At 30.2% G+C, this 13,696-nt stretch overlaps 2 protein-coding genes across 2 annotated transcripts; one reads left to right on the top strand and one right to left on the bottom strand.

Annotated features, from left to right (window-relative positions):
* Nucleotides 1-2,119, bottom strand: BEE3 (BR enhanced expression 3). The gene is made up of 6 exons (XM_020364637.3): nucleotides 1,503-2,119; nucleotides 1,116-1,235; nucleotides 881-946; nucleotides 706-774; nucleotides 537-614; nucleotides 1-242 (listed from the first exon to the last, which is right to left on the bottom strand). The coding sequence occupies exons 1-6, from the start codon at nucleotides 1,824-1,826 to the stop codon at nucleotides 177-179; spliced, it is 723 nt and encodes a 240-aa protein (XP_020220226.1). The 5' UTR covers nucleotides 1,827-2,119; the 3' UTR covers nucleotides 1-176.
* Nucleotides 2,120-9,851: 7,732 nt separating this feature from the next.
* Nucleotides 9,852-12,473, top strand: LOC109803653 (uncharacterized). Its single transcript, XM_020365326.3, has 3 exons — nucleotides 9,852-11,215; nucleotides 11,328-11,457; nucleotides 11,647-12,473. The coding sequence occupies exons 1-3, from the start codon at nucleotides 11,068-11,070 to the stop codon at nucleotides 12,275-12,277; spliced, it is 909 nt and encodes a 302-aa protein (XP_020220915.1). The 5' UTR covers nucleotides 9,852-11,067; the 3' UTR covers nucleotides 12,278-12,473.
* Nucleotides 12,474-13,696: the final 1,223 nt, after the last annotated feature.

Raw genomic sequence — 13,696 nt, 5'->3', positions numbered from 1 at the left:
TAAATGAAATGTAGGCTTTAATTAATGACTTTGATTTCTTCAAGTGTTGGATGGGATTGTACAAACGACAATGTCTAGTTGTGCTTATACTAAAATTGTAAAAAGAAAGTAATAAGGGCAATGGAGCAAGCTTGGTTCTTGATGATGAGTTAAATCAAACATATCCAAAACCTAAGTCACAGGGGCCACGGTTGTTGCAACGCATTCTCGTTAAAACACTTCGCCTCGGATGCCCTTGCTCTCTGCCACAATAAATAAATATAAATAATTATACCACTTTTCATAATAAACTATTCATTCATCACCATGTCTAACCTATATTCACCAGTATTATTTTATATAAATATATATATATATATATATATATATATATATATATATATATATAAATGTTATCCATCACAAGTCCCAATTGTTTGCACATGTATATGCTATGAAAGGAGAATATTAATCACCACACAACACAAAATGAACAACACTAAAACGAGCACATTTTTTTAACATAAGGCCGAGAAATGTTTGGGAATAGTTACTACCTGCATTGTTTCTAAAGCATCTGATTCTGAATTGAAGTCATAATAGGTACTTGCTGTAGTAAGCTTCATAGAGAGGAACTGCAAGTAAAATCAAACATTAAGGTTTTGTTTTAACTATATTTTGCTTTGCCACCAATAACTGAATGCTACTTTTTGTTTTATCACTTACCTCCACTTGATGCTGCAAGGACTGGACATAGTTTATTATCTCGTCCAACATTATTGCCATACCCATGGTCTGCAAGTCACCATTAATGTGAAGGAAAAAAAGTCGGAGATTATTTTTTAAAGTTAGACACATACTAACTTGGTATGAATAAATGAATAAAAAAGCAAATCTTTACCTTGTAACATCCTGGGACAATGTTCTGCAAGCACCTAAGTTTTTCATTGATTTTTCCTCTTCTAACCTGAATAACATTAAATGAAAAATATGTTCAAGTCCACATTCATCTTAACCAGCACAAAAGTTTTCTAAATTCATTGCGCCTATTTTATAGCTGACGATTTACTTTTTTTGTTCTTGGGTTTTGAAAATTGCTTTCTTAATGTGAAGGAGATTTAGAAAATATAGTATACCCTTTCTGCTAAACTGTGACTATCAGTGGCTTGACCTCGTTTGGCTCTAACATGAACTACTTCATTTGGTTTCTTGTCTTCTATTGCATTCCTTTTAACTCTCTTGCCTCTTCTAGAACCCTGTAAACATGCACCAGAACAAATAAAGCATGAATCTCTATCTTGAATACAAGTCAAAAATTAGGCCTGAAGAATATGATAAAAGTAACTAGTGGACCAGAACTTGAGTTCGAGATTTATAGATACAAAAAATATGGTGGGAAATTCCACTAAAAGTGATTAGTGTGATTCTCTCATGAAAGATAGTCATCAATAAAGTCGAAGGGTTACTTCGCACCAATAAGATAGTTAAAAATAAAAAAATTGAAGTAGTAGAAGAAAATTTACATTTCTTGTCTTGCTTCCACTCTCAGTAACAACAGAAGTTGAATTTGCAGAACTTGGTTCACACATATCAGTTCCTTTCCTCTTTCTACCTTGATGTATTTCATTTTTAATTGAACTAATAGGAACTAAAACTGGAACTGCATTGTGATTGTTGGCACATTGCACAAGACCTGGAAAATTGTCATGCAAGTTTCCTGGAAATTCAGGTTCTGGGGAGCCCAAGAAGCTGTCAAATGGCATCAAGTTGTGCATTTCCATGTTATCAACATCTAAGAAAGGAAACGAGGTTCTAAAGCTTTGGAAATCTGCATTGAATTCAGCCATGTGATTTTTAAGAAGAGAGTTTTTTGAGAGGCTTTAACTGGTATCTGAATAGTGTGGCTGAAACTACTATTTATAATGTAGGATTGCAGCTACATTAACCAATAGGAACAGTGTAACTAACCCACGTGGCAGCTCAAGGTTCTGTAGTTGTGTTCCCTTGGTTGGCCCCATGTACACGAGAAATGTCCAATTACAATATGGGCCCATGCTTTGTGAGACAAGCACTGTAATATGGGTGAACGCACGATCTATTTTTTGGAACTTTTAATTTAATGACAAAAAAGAAAAAACCATGATTGGGATCCCTATCTTTGAGATCTTTTATCAAAGCTTTAACTGTAGTGGGAAAAAAGGTAGTTGTTTGCAGGAGAAGCACATAGTTTAGGTTCAAACTTCCGATATATGAACATTGTGACTCTTTTAGTTTGTATTCTAGAGTGGAACTTAATCTTCTAGCTTTTAGCTAGTGCTGCAAGATTTATTCTCTTATTTCTGTAAGTATTTCAATGAACATTTGGGGAATTAGTAAGGGCTTATTTATTAGTTTTCACTTTTCACTATAACATTTTTCTCAACCAACAACAACAAAAGCCTTTTCTCATTAAGCGAGGTCAGCTATCTGAATCATACAACGTTATATATAAACTACTTTTCTCTCAACCCTAATTTATAAATTGATTGCTATACTAATTTTTTTCCCATTCTGATAATTTTTACCTGTTGAATTACTTTGTACCTGCCTGCATCATTACGACAGTAATATATAAGTATATGGTAATTGTAGCCATAGAATTTAGAACATAGTCTAATGATACATGTTTGCAACCAAGCCTTTTGCTCAAAGTGGATTTTCTAACATGTTTGTCTGATATCATCGTGGTGCTTTATGTTTGATTCTGAGAACCTCACTCCCTGTGCCCTTTAAAAGTTGTTGTGTTAGCGTAATTTTAAAATTGAGCATGCACGTAGTGGGAAAAGGCTCGGCATGATTTCTTGACAAGCAAGTTTTATTAAGCTAGCTATTCAAACCTTTCAATTACCACTGTTTAAATGGCGCACTTCATTTTTCTTTTGTTTGGTGACTTGCCTTCTGATTTGGACTGACATTTGAGAAGTGAATGAACCAAACTTTAGAATAGAACAGGCCTTATTCTGACACGTGGAGTGTAACTTTGGCGTATGGCACTTCATTCAATTATCATTAAGGGATATATTCGTAGGTCTCCAATGTCTAAGAAAGCATATGGGCAAATAGAAATAGTGGTTGCCCTATGTACCCAACTGTGGTTGTAGCCCTTACAAAAGTGGACATGGTTGGAACATTTGTATGCATTGAGGATTCGTATACAAAGACAAACTTTACATTTCTAAAGGCTTACTACCCCTTTTCAAAGCCATATAGCAGGCACTGCCTAATTTGACAACTTTGAATGTTAGACCTTACGAGATTACAAGGGAACTTTTGGTTACCACAGTTGCCTAATTGTGTGTGTATATATATTGAGTGACAAATTTACTTCTTTTAAGAGTATTTAAAATTGTATACTAAGAATAGGTTTTTAAGTATTTGTTAGACTTATGATCTATTTAATAAATAATATTTTATATTAAATTTTAATAATTTAAGTATTAAATTAAAAGTTTATAATGTATAGATTAAGTTTTAAAAAAAATTAAAATTATTTAATACTTTATTTCATTAATTTAAATTGAGAGATCGATACTCATAAAAATATTTTATACGTTATAATTTGAATTTATATAAGAAGTATTATATAGTTTTCAAAATTTTTAAAATTTTCTAGATTGATTTATTTATTAAGAATTTTTAATTTAATGGTTGAATCATTTAAATTTAATATAAAATATAAGTTATTGAATAAAATAAATCTACCAAAATTTATTCCAATAATAAGTTTTAGTTGATTTCCTTAAATAACTTAACAGTTTTTACATTAAAAATGATTTAACCATTAAATTAAAAAAACTTAATGTAAAAATCAATTTTATAAAAAAAGAGAGAATTCTATATGTATGTATTATATCTTGCATGTTATAAACGTGCGATGAAATTGCCCATGCACATGCATTTAATCCTTAGTAAATATAAGGTACTACAGGCAAACAAGATGGCGTTTGGATGAGGATACCATATACAAAGATGGCCTGTGGATGGCTAATAGTTAGGTTGGATTTACCTAACGCATAACTGCTATTGACCTTTGGCCTTTGGTATTGAGAGAACCCTATGTACTTTCTCAATCTTCTCCTTCAGGTAAAAAAATCTCATCACCCCTTGTATAAATATATTTTATTAGGAGAAGAAATTGTGCATGCTAATAAGAAAAAATATTTTTGTACAAACAAATTTCCACAATTCATTTTACAATTACAATAGAGATGAGAAGAAGAAAAAAAAGGTGTTAGATAAAATAAGTGTTATGATAAATAAAGATAGACAGAAAAAGTAGCATTAAGCATAAAAAATAAAAAAGCTTATATAAAACTGTTGTACGAATAATATATAACTCTAGTAATAATGGAGAGACTAATTTGTGAAAATAGTTAAAAAAAAATACCTTTTTCTTTCTTAATCATACTAAACCAATAAAATAAATTCCTTTACCAATTATATATATTTTCATTAACATCCAATAGTCACATCTACATTATATTATATATATATGGAAAAAAATTATCATAAAAAAATAATTCTTTATATAAATCTCAACATCTCAAATAATTGGTTCTTATTTTTCGGGCAAGATACCTCAAATTCATCAAAAGAAAAATATTTTACGTTTGATACATTATAATAAATAGAGTGAGTGTCATTCTCTCAAGTGGTGTATAGTGTTCCAGAATTTTTAACCCTAAAATTAATTTGACACCCACACTATTATGGTGAATCTCCCATATCATATTTTTTTTTTCCAGATGAACTCAACCTCTCCACTGATTCTGTCGCCATCAGAATCTGCCATATCACAACCATCGGAGTGTCGCACGAGGAGGTGGAGGACGAAGACTAAATGTGATTCATAGATTAATAATGTGGATCATAGACTAAATGTGATTTATTGCACTAAACAAGGGGTGCTCAACCATATATGATGGTCAACGAAAAAGTGTTACCAAGAAGGTAATAATGTGGAAGATATATTGTAAAAATGTGATTCATAGATTAATCTAAAGACTATAAGTTATGGTACATAATTCATCACATATAAAAATTGTCTACCTAAATTTGTCTTAATAAATAAGGTTATAGATTAAAAAAAATAAGTTATAAGTTAATTAAAACAAATTATCGAAGAGTCTTAGGTACAAACGTGACTTCTAAAGCCTATCCATGTACACAAGAGGAACAGTTCATTTGTTGTTGTTTTTCTTTAATGCTAGGAAATAACTTTATGATAAAAAGTTGTTATAGAATCATGCACGCTTTACTTGAATAAAATCGAAAATGATAAAAGAAAGGACATGAATCTAGGAACTTTTGGACCAAATATCATTTGATATAGCGCCCACTGATTTAGGTATTCATGTCTAAATGCATCCTTCAAATCATTGGGGGAGCTGAACACAAGGAAATATTTTCAAGGAGAAATTTATAAGTGCCCTTGTGACATGTAATATACATTTGATCCATCCCAACTTTTTATTGGGCCAATCCACATCTTTCAGTATCCTTTAAAGATCCAATTTAAATCCATAAGAAGAAAAAAAAAACAACTGAGGGTAAAACCAAGGCCTGTATGTAACCGAAGTACCGAACCAACACGCATCTACAAGCACACTTAATTCTAAAATCATTTTAAATTACACTTGAGAAAAATCAAAAATTGATCTGGAACGAGTATTATAAGGCTTCTGGATTACTAACCAGTGCTGGTATGATTGGTGATGGAATCATGCCTAGGAAGGCAAGAGGTGACATATTGAAGGAGCCAAGAGGAGTTGGTTAGACATGAAGGTGTGGGCCAGTCAAGGCCCAATGGGTCCGATGGGCCTGGGAAGGCCCAAGTTGAACTTTTCATGGGCCATATTTTGTTATAGCTATTTTCATGTGTTTTGTATACATCATGTTAGTATAGGTATCATATATTTTGGTCTTGTATTTTGGACCACATAGAGTAGCATTTTAGGTTTTAGGCTTGTTGGGCCTAGTTTTGGGCTTCATGGGCCTTTGGGCTTTTGGTACCCAATATTGGGCTCATTTTCATTCTTGTAATTTTTCCTTTCCATTGTATTTGTTTGACCATTGTATTTAGGTCATTAGATTAGGAATATACAAGAATTACTTAAATAGGTAAATTAGGTTAAACTAGGTTTAATTTGGAAGTCATTTAAGTTACATTTGAGTCACATGTTTAGCACCATGGGTGGCTGAACATGTGCCACTCAAATTAACCCTAAATAACTCTCAAATCAAACCTAAATGCATCTAGGCACCTAAATTTTCGGACTAGCACATGGGAGCCAAAATTTGAATTCAAATTTTGGGCGCCACATGTAGCCTTGGATTTAGGCGCCCAAAGTTGCACACTTGGAACCCTACTTAAGTGATTCTTCCACTCTTTGTATTCACTTTTGAGAATAATGAAATTTGAGAGCTTATTCAGCCAAATTTCGTTCAAGAGTCACCATGAGAGAAAGCTTCACATTAGGAACCCTTCTAGGATTTCCTCCTCTTTGAAGTGAGCTTTCCCTTGCACCTTAAGCTTGGATGCTTCCATCCAAGGCTTAAGCCTTCTTCCTATCCGAGAATCTCCTCCATCTAGTGTTCATCACGTTGGTTTCTATTTCCTTGAAGAAGATCCGTGCATAAGGAGAGCTAAGGAGAAGAACATTCATTCACTCCTCCTATCTTCTCCATCAATTGGGGTTGATCGCGAATCTTCAAAATTCCTAAATTTTGAGTTTTGAATTTAATAAAAAATATATATATTTTTTTAAAAATAATCTTAATATAATCTAAAATTTTGAAAGAGATTAATTTTCAATAAAATTGATAGATATTTTTATCAATATCATACCAATTCGAATAATGAATTGATATTTCATTTTTACTTCACTATTTATCTACTTCTTCATTCAATAGATACAATTATTTTAAAAAACATTATTTTGAAAGAGATGAACATTGTTCTAAAAATATTATTAAAATATCTATATAAATAAATATATTAGTTTTATAAAATAATCTTTAAAATCAAGTAAATGAGTTTTACTATAAATAATCGAATAATATTTAAAAGAAAAACATTTTAAATAATTATTGTTATTATTATTACTATTGTCATTGTCATTACTTATTGTTGATTATTTTTATCTATTATTTTGATTAATATTTTTATTATTAATTATTTTAATTAGTATTTTAATTAATGAGGATCTACCTTAATACTAAAAAGTTTATAATAATTCACACTCAACAAAATGAGTTAAGCCTTGTATTTAATTAAGAGAAAAAGAGTTACGTGTCTTTTTATTTAAAATAAAAAAATAACGAGTAATTATTTAATAAAAGAGATTTAAAAAATGAACATCTTTGAAATAAAAAATAAAAAATAAATAAAAATAATGAAAGAAAAAGTGATTTAAATATGGTTATAAAAATAAATGAATATAAAATTATTGTAAAAAAAGTAGAGTATAGATTAATATTTATGTAGAGTTGATTACATTTAGTTTTATGAAATAATTGGATCTAAGATAAGAAATAGGAGAGAAAATAGTTGGTGTTGTGATTCATGTGGCGGTGGTCTTGTGAAGTGTCATTCTTCTTCTCCACCCCATTCATTGGCTTGGATTTCTAGCGAACGACTACTTGTACAACTTTGTTACTCAACTTGTCTTGTCTATTGTCTCTTCTACATCCATAACTATTACAAATCTAATCGAAAACAAAACGTTAACATTGTTAAAAAGATTCATCAAATGAAAATGCCATGTATTATTATTTGCTTCCTTACTTGTTGCCCTTTCAACCCTGCCCACATGCTTCAATTGAGTGTTATAAATTTAATTTTAAAATTCAAAATCAAGTGTAGCATATAGTTAACACCTAAATTTCTTAAATAATCCAACTTAAGCACTATTGTTTTATATTGCTTTTAGCCGCTTATCGAGTGTTTATTTTTGAGAAATTCTATGATATCTATCTTATTTGAGAGAGTACCGGTACAGTTTTTTATATTTTATATTTTTAATAATTTATTTAAATAATATTTATGATATTTCATTCTTTCAATTTTTAAATTATTTAGTCATTTTATTTTTATTTTATATATTCTAATTTATTTGTAATCATATTATTATATATTTAAATAATTTAATTTTAATAATTTTTTAAGTATATTTTTATTTTTTCACTTAAAATTTTTGAATTTCTATATTTTAATTTTAATAATTTTTTAAGTATATTTTTTGTTTTTTTATCTTAAATTTTTGAATTTTTATATTGTAATTTTAATAATTTTTTATTTCTATTATTTATTAATTTTTTCTTTTTTTAATATTTTATAATATTATTGAAATCTTATAATTTTAATCTCTATAATTTTATCTTATTTTTTTATTCTATAAATATAATTTGGATTATTCATTTTATAATTAAATTATTTTTTTTAAATCTTTTATGAGTTTACACAGAAAAATGTATTGAAATCCCTCGATCTTTGAGAGTACTGTAGCAACTCTCTTTATTTTTTATCTCTATCTCTCCGCTCCAAAATGAGATGATTTTTTTAACATTATTCATAACAAATTAATTAAATTCTTATCATATAAACACATGTATTAGTTGTTAGCAAAGAAAGAATAAATTTATTTAAACTATTTGTATACAAATTGCAAGTTGTTTTCACAGGCTATCAATGAAAAACTATTGAAATAAGTTGAAAAATAACTTACAACATATCATAAGCAAATTTTTCCAAACAATTACGTAAGTGTTTATCTCATCAAGTAAAGTATATAAGTTGTTCTAAACAATTTCTTGGAACAGTTTGGTGTCTTTACACATGACAGTGGCTCCAATTCAAATCGTCAGACTTTGGGCCAAACATCCTTAGAATATTGAACTATGACTCTTGAGGAATCGTTTACGTGGTAAGTGATTAATTTAATGCAATCAAACAAATCAAGATGAAATTCAGCACATATACATGCTGAAAAGATTTGGTTATTTTCCAAATATAAAATGAAACCATCATTGACAAACTTATCCCATTGAATTTGAATGGAACGAGACAATTTAACATCAACTCTCATCCTACAGTTTTCTTGACCAAGTTTTTGGTGTAAGCTCTCATCAGCCCTCAGCTTTTAATTATAATTGGCCACTTGATTGAGAAAATGTAATGATCCCACCTTTCATACCGCATTCTGTGGTTGTCTTCAACTCAATAATCAACAACAGAAAATGCAGAAAGTTAATGCATGTGAGTTAAGTCAAACATAGCAGCAGTGAAAAATCGTAGCAGACTTTTCTATTTTCAAATGTATTATTCGTCTTGTTTTCCAGAACACAAATAAGAATTTTTGGACCAAGCGAAATTTAGCGACACTCTTTAGTATTTGTTGAAAATCGTAAATTTTTTATGCTTAAAATCCCTTGTAATGTCCCTCTCTTTATAATCTACTAAAGTGATTTTGAATGAAAAATGTATTAGAAGAAATGTGTTAGATAAAATGGCGGTAAGATTTGTGATTTATCTAGAAAGATATTCCGGGGCTAAGGCCGACATCATGCGACAAGTGACAACTAATGAAAATAAAAAGTGGTCCTGTTATAAGATTCCTAGCAGGCTTTCCATGCCGCCCCTTATTATGCCAACACCAATTACCACACGTTTTGAGTAAGTTTATTAATATATAATATATTTTCTTATGTTCAGTCAAGCACGTTTCTGTCCCTGTCGTGACTTATGACCAATAATAAACATTTACTTCATCCATTTTTCTTTGCCTTAATCTCATTACTCATGACAGTTATGTTTCTGAGATAAGGGCTGCATTGAACTGTTCCTCACATTGAGAATATCGATTTTCAAAAGAACCAATTTTGGATGACAGAGAATGTTAATCACGTTGGCCTCTTGGCAGTTCTGTGTTTGTTTGAGCAGATGGGCAGAATCTGAGAGGATAGAGACTGGATAAAATTATCTACTACTTCTTCTCGACTTAGGAAAGATAAATTTTCTGTTTTTTTCTTTTTTCTCTACTTCATTTTCTTCTTATATATCTTTTTCTTTTTCCATCACATCACTTATTATATCTATTACTTTTCTTCTTTGTTTTTATTTCTCTTTTCTTACCACCCTAAATAGGGTAGAAATTTATCGTTGTTAAATAAATTCAGTGAGACACAAAAAAGTTATATCCATAAGAGAAAAAAAGTTTCTATTTCACTTCTTTTATTTGTGGAAAACCAGAGACATATTTTGGATAAAAGTTACTCATAACCATATCATTTTGTAACACAATAATACCAAAATTAACAGCTTAGCTTTCGTCCACTTTGATTGATTGTTGATTCTTAAGAATACATAAAACCACTGACAAAGAATAGTAAGAAGGTAGAGTCCAAAACAATTCAAGGGTAAATGTTGAAATCACTGCAGCAGCACCTTCCTACACTATCATTAAATAACCGAAAGAATATGACATAACTTTCATTTTCCATCATTCCAAAGAATTGTGAAGACTTCTATTGATGCCTGTATGGAATTAACAATATCTGTGATTATTTAGGAATACAATTCATTTCAATCTGTTCTTTCTTTGACTGAGAACAAATGAGTGTAGCTCTTAGGCAAAATCTTGTGATGTAAATTTCATAGTATTGTGCCTAGCGTGACTACTGCTGACTGCAAATTTATAAACTGCCGTTTTGTCAAGAAATAAAGGTAAGATGCGAAGCAATGAACCTATCCACCTTTCAGTGTTTCCTGTAGCAATGACTATGGAAGGTGAATGGAAGCTGTCGTATGGAATTTATAACATGATGAGTAGGCTCTATCTTTTGGAAAAGTATTAAAGTCTATAGTATTTCACTTTGACCTGAACTCACCCCCCAAAATGGGATACAGACATACAGTGTATAGTAACAGTATATTATACTATGCATCTTGCGTAGGCCAATTTGCTTTGTAACTCTTGTTTCTCCCTTGACCCCACTTAGGTCCTGCATATATATGCTTAGTTTTTATAGTTTTAGTGGGTGAGAATAGCCATGTCTACTTCAAAGAGCGTCAGCAGTTCTAGTGAAGATGAAAATGAACTTAGGAGAGGGCCTTGGACTCTTGAAGAGGATAATTTGCTCTCCCAATACATTTCTAATCATGGGGAAGGGCGATGGAATTTGCTGGCAAAACGTTCAGGTAACTTGACATCAACAAATAGGTTACATGCATAAATAAAAGACCACCCTGTAGGTTATAGTTCAACTTTCATGCTTATTCTAATTAATTTCCTTTCACTTTTCTGTGTTAGGATTAAAGAGAACTGGTAAAAGTTGCAGATTAAGGTGGCTAAATTATCTAAAACCAGATGTGAAACGGGGAAATTTAAGCCCAGAAGAGCAGCTTTTAATACTTGAACTCCACTCAAAGTGGGGAAACAGGTGCTTATCTTGTGCATTTGATTCTTGAGTTACACTGAAATTGTGGCTACATACTGTTTTTTAAAACCTGTCACCATTAAATGATGGTAGAAGCAAAGATGCATATCTTCGTTACTATCAACATGCTTGTCTATTCCAAAAAATATTATCATTTCATCTATGGATTTTTCATTACTTTAATAACTTTAGGTGGTCAAAAATTGCACAACATTTGCCGGGGAGGACAGACAATGAAATCAAGAACTATTGGAGAACCCGGATTCAGAAACAAGCAAGGCATTTGAAAATTAACAGCGACAGCAGAGAGTTTCAAGAACTTGTTAGGCGTTTCTGGATACCAAGGTTGCTTCAGAAAGTAAAAGAATCACCCTCTTCTTCAACCATGTCAATTCAAAACCAGGCAATTCCTCTGCCTCAAGGTGGTGTTTCTCATTCAAGTGTTGGGACCATGCCATCACAAACTCCTTGGCAGGGACTTTGCATGAATGAAGCTGGTCCCACTTACTCAGACTCTGATCACAACAATGGTTCATGCATCTCCTTTTCTGAGTCAGCAAATGTTCCAAACGTGCCTCAGCATTTTGGACACACCATCAACCAATTTCATGACTTTGGAAATTTCACATATGATGGTTATCATGAAAATAACAATGCCTATGAGATGGACACTTTCAAAACGCCAACTGCAAGGGTGGCTGAGGATGTGCAATACCCAATTGCTGATTGTCAAATGGCAGGAGCCAATTGGGTAAACAACGACTTTGCATGTAGCATGTGGAACATGGATGAATTCTGGCAATTTAGCAAGTTACAAAAATAAGACTTTAGGGTTTTGGTTTTTGGAATAACCCAAACGCTATCTTTGATGACATTATTGTTATCATGAATTGTTGATTAGCTACACCAAATTAATTAATCCATATGGTGATTGTTTTCTGTACATCTGTTCAGACTTCAGATGACTACTTTGTAATTTGTATTGATTGAGATTGAATCCCTAAGTTGAGCAAAGTCAATGGTCGCTGGTGCAAAACACAACTACCCTCTCAAGTACTCTTCACTGATTTAAGATTTTGAATTCTACTTCCTCCATAATTTTCACATAAAACTTAAGAAATATAATTAATGTATATGATTTATTAAATAAAAATTATGTAATTTTTTATTGTATCTTTAAACTTTTTTGCATTTGAAATAATAATAAGTAAAAAAAAAATAGTATAAAATAATAATAATAACTAGAAAGTTAATTTGCTTTTAAAAAATAAGAATAATCATTAAATGGAATGCTTTCGTTGTCCAAGGAAACTACAAACATATACTATCATTACCAATATTTTTACTTTCAATTCAATAGCTCTAAAATAACTCTTTAAAGAAGAGTGGTACACTTCAATTATCTTAATACACTATGTCTAGAATTTATTGTAAGACAATTTATTTTTTTTAGTTATAATTAATGACTAATCTTTTAAAATATCATTATAAGATAAATGGTTATGAAGTGATACATTTTATAATAATATAATATTATCGTTAAAAATTATTTTTACTTATACATAAATATAATACATGTTATAATATAATATAATATTTATCATTAAAAATTAATTTTATTTATACAAAAATATAATACATGTTAGTATATTATTAGAAAATGATTATATATAATATATATTATTATATTTTATTTAAAATCAATACTAAAATTATATATTAGAGTATATGTTAAGTTGACATTTTTGTATATTATTATATATAATATTTTTTTTGTAAAATATTAAAATTTATTTAAAAGATCTATATATTTTTCTTAACAAATGGTTGGACACACTTGGAAGATAACAAAAGACATGATACAATTAAAAAGTTTATGAAATTGGTAAAATATTAAAAAAGCAGTGATAAGTTTTTCGAGAGGTTATTGATAAATCAATATATATCTCATGCCATATATATCTTAATACATGTTCAATGATTTGAAATTAATTTAGTAATTTGTCAAAGTTGATAGTCTTTTTCCCACTAATAAATACGTGTTTGTTTAGAGTGAAGCCATGTGCTAAAGTGGGGTGCAATGCAATGTGAAAACACGAGTTGGACTAAATTGGAGTGTGAGAATTGACTAGCACCCACAATAATCATATTTTCAAAAATTAAAAATGAAGTCTCCTCCAACCACCTCACACCTTCAACACTTGTCATTACCTCCAAAATAACAAAATTTAAAGTTTAAATA

This window comes from Cajanus cajan, chromosome 2 (genome assembly GCF_000230855.2).
Source record: "Cajanus cajan strain Asha chromosome 2, NIPB_CcT2T_4, whole genome shotgun sequence".
In the NCBI taxonomy this organism is placed as follows: domain Eukaryota; kingdom Viridiplantae; phylum Streptophyta; class Magnoliopsida; order Fabales; family Fabaceae; genus Cajanus; species Cajanus cajan.
Note: the sequence above shows the minus strand (reverse complement) of the source record. Positions and strands in the feature narration are given on the sequence as shown.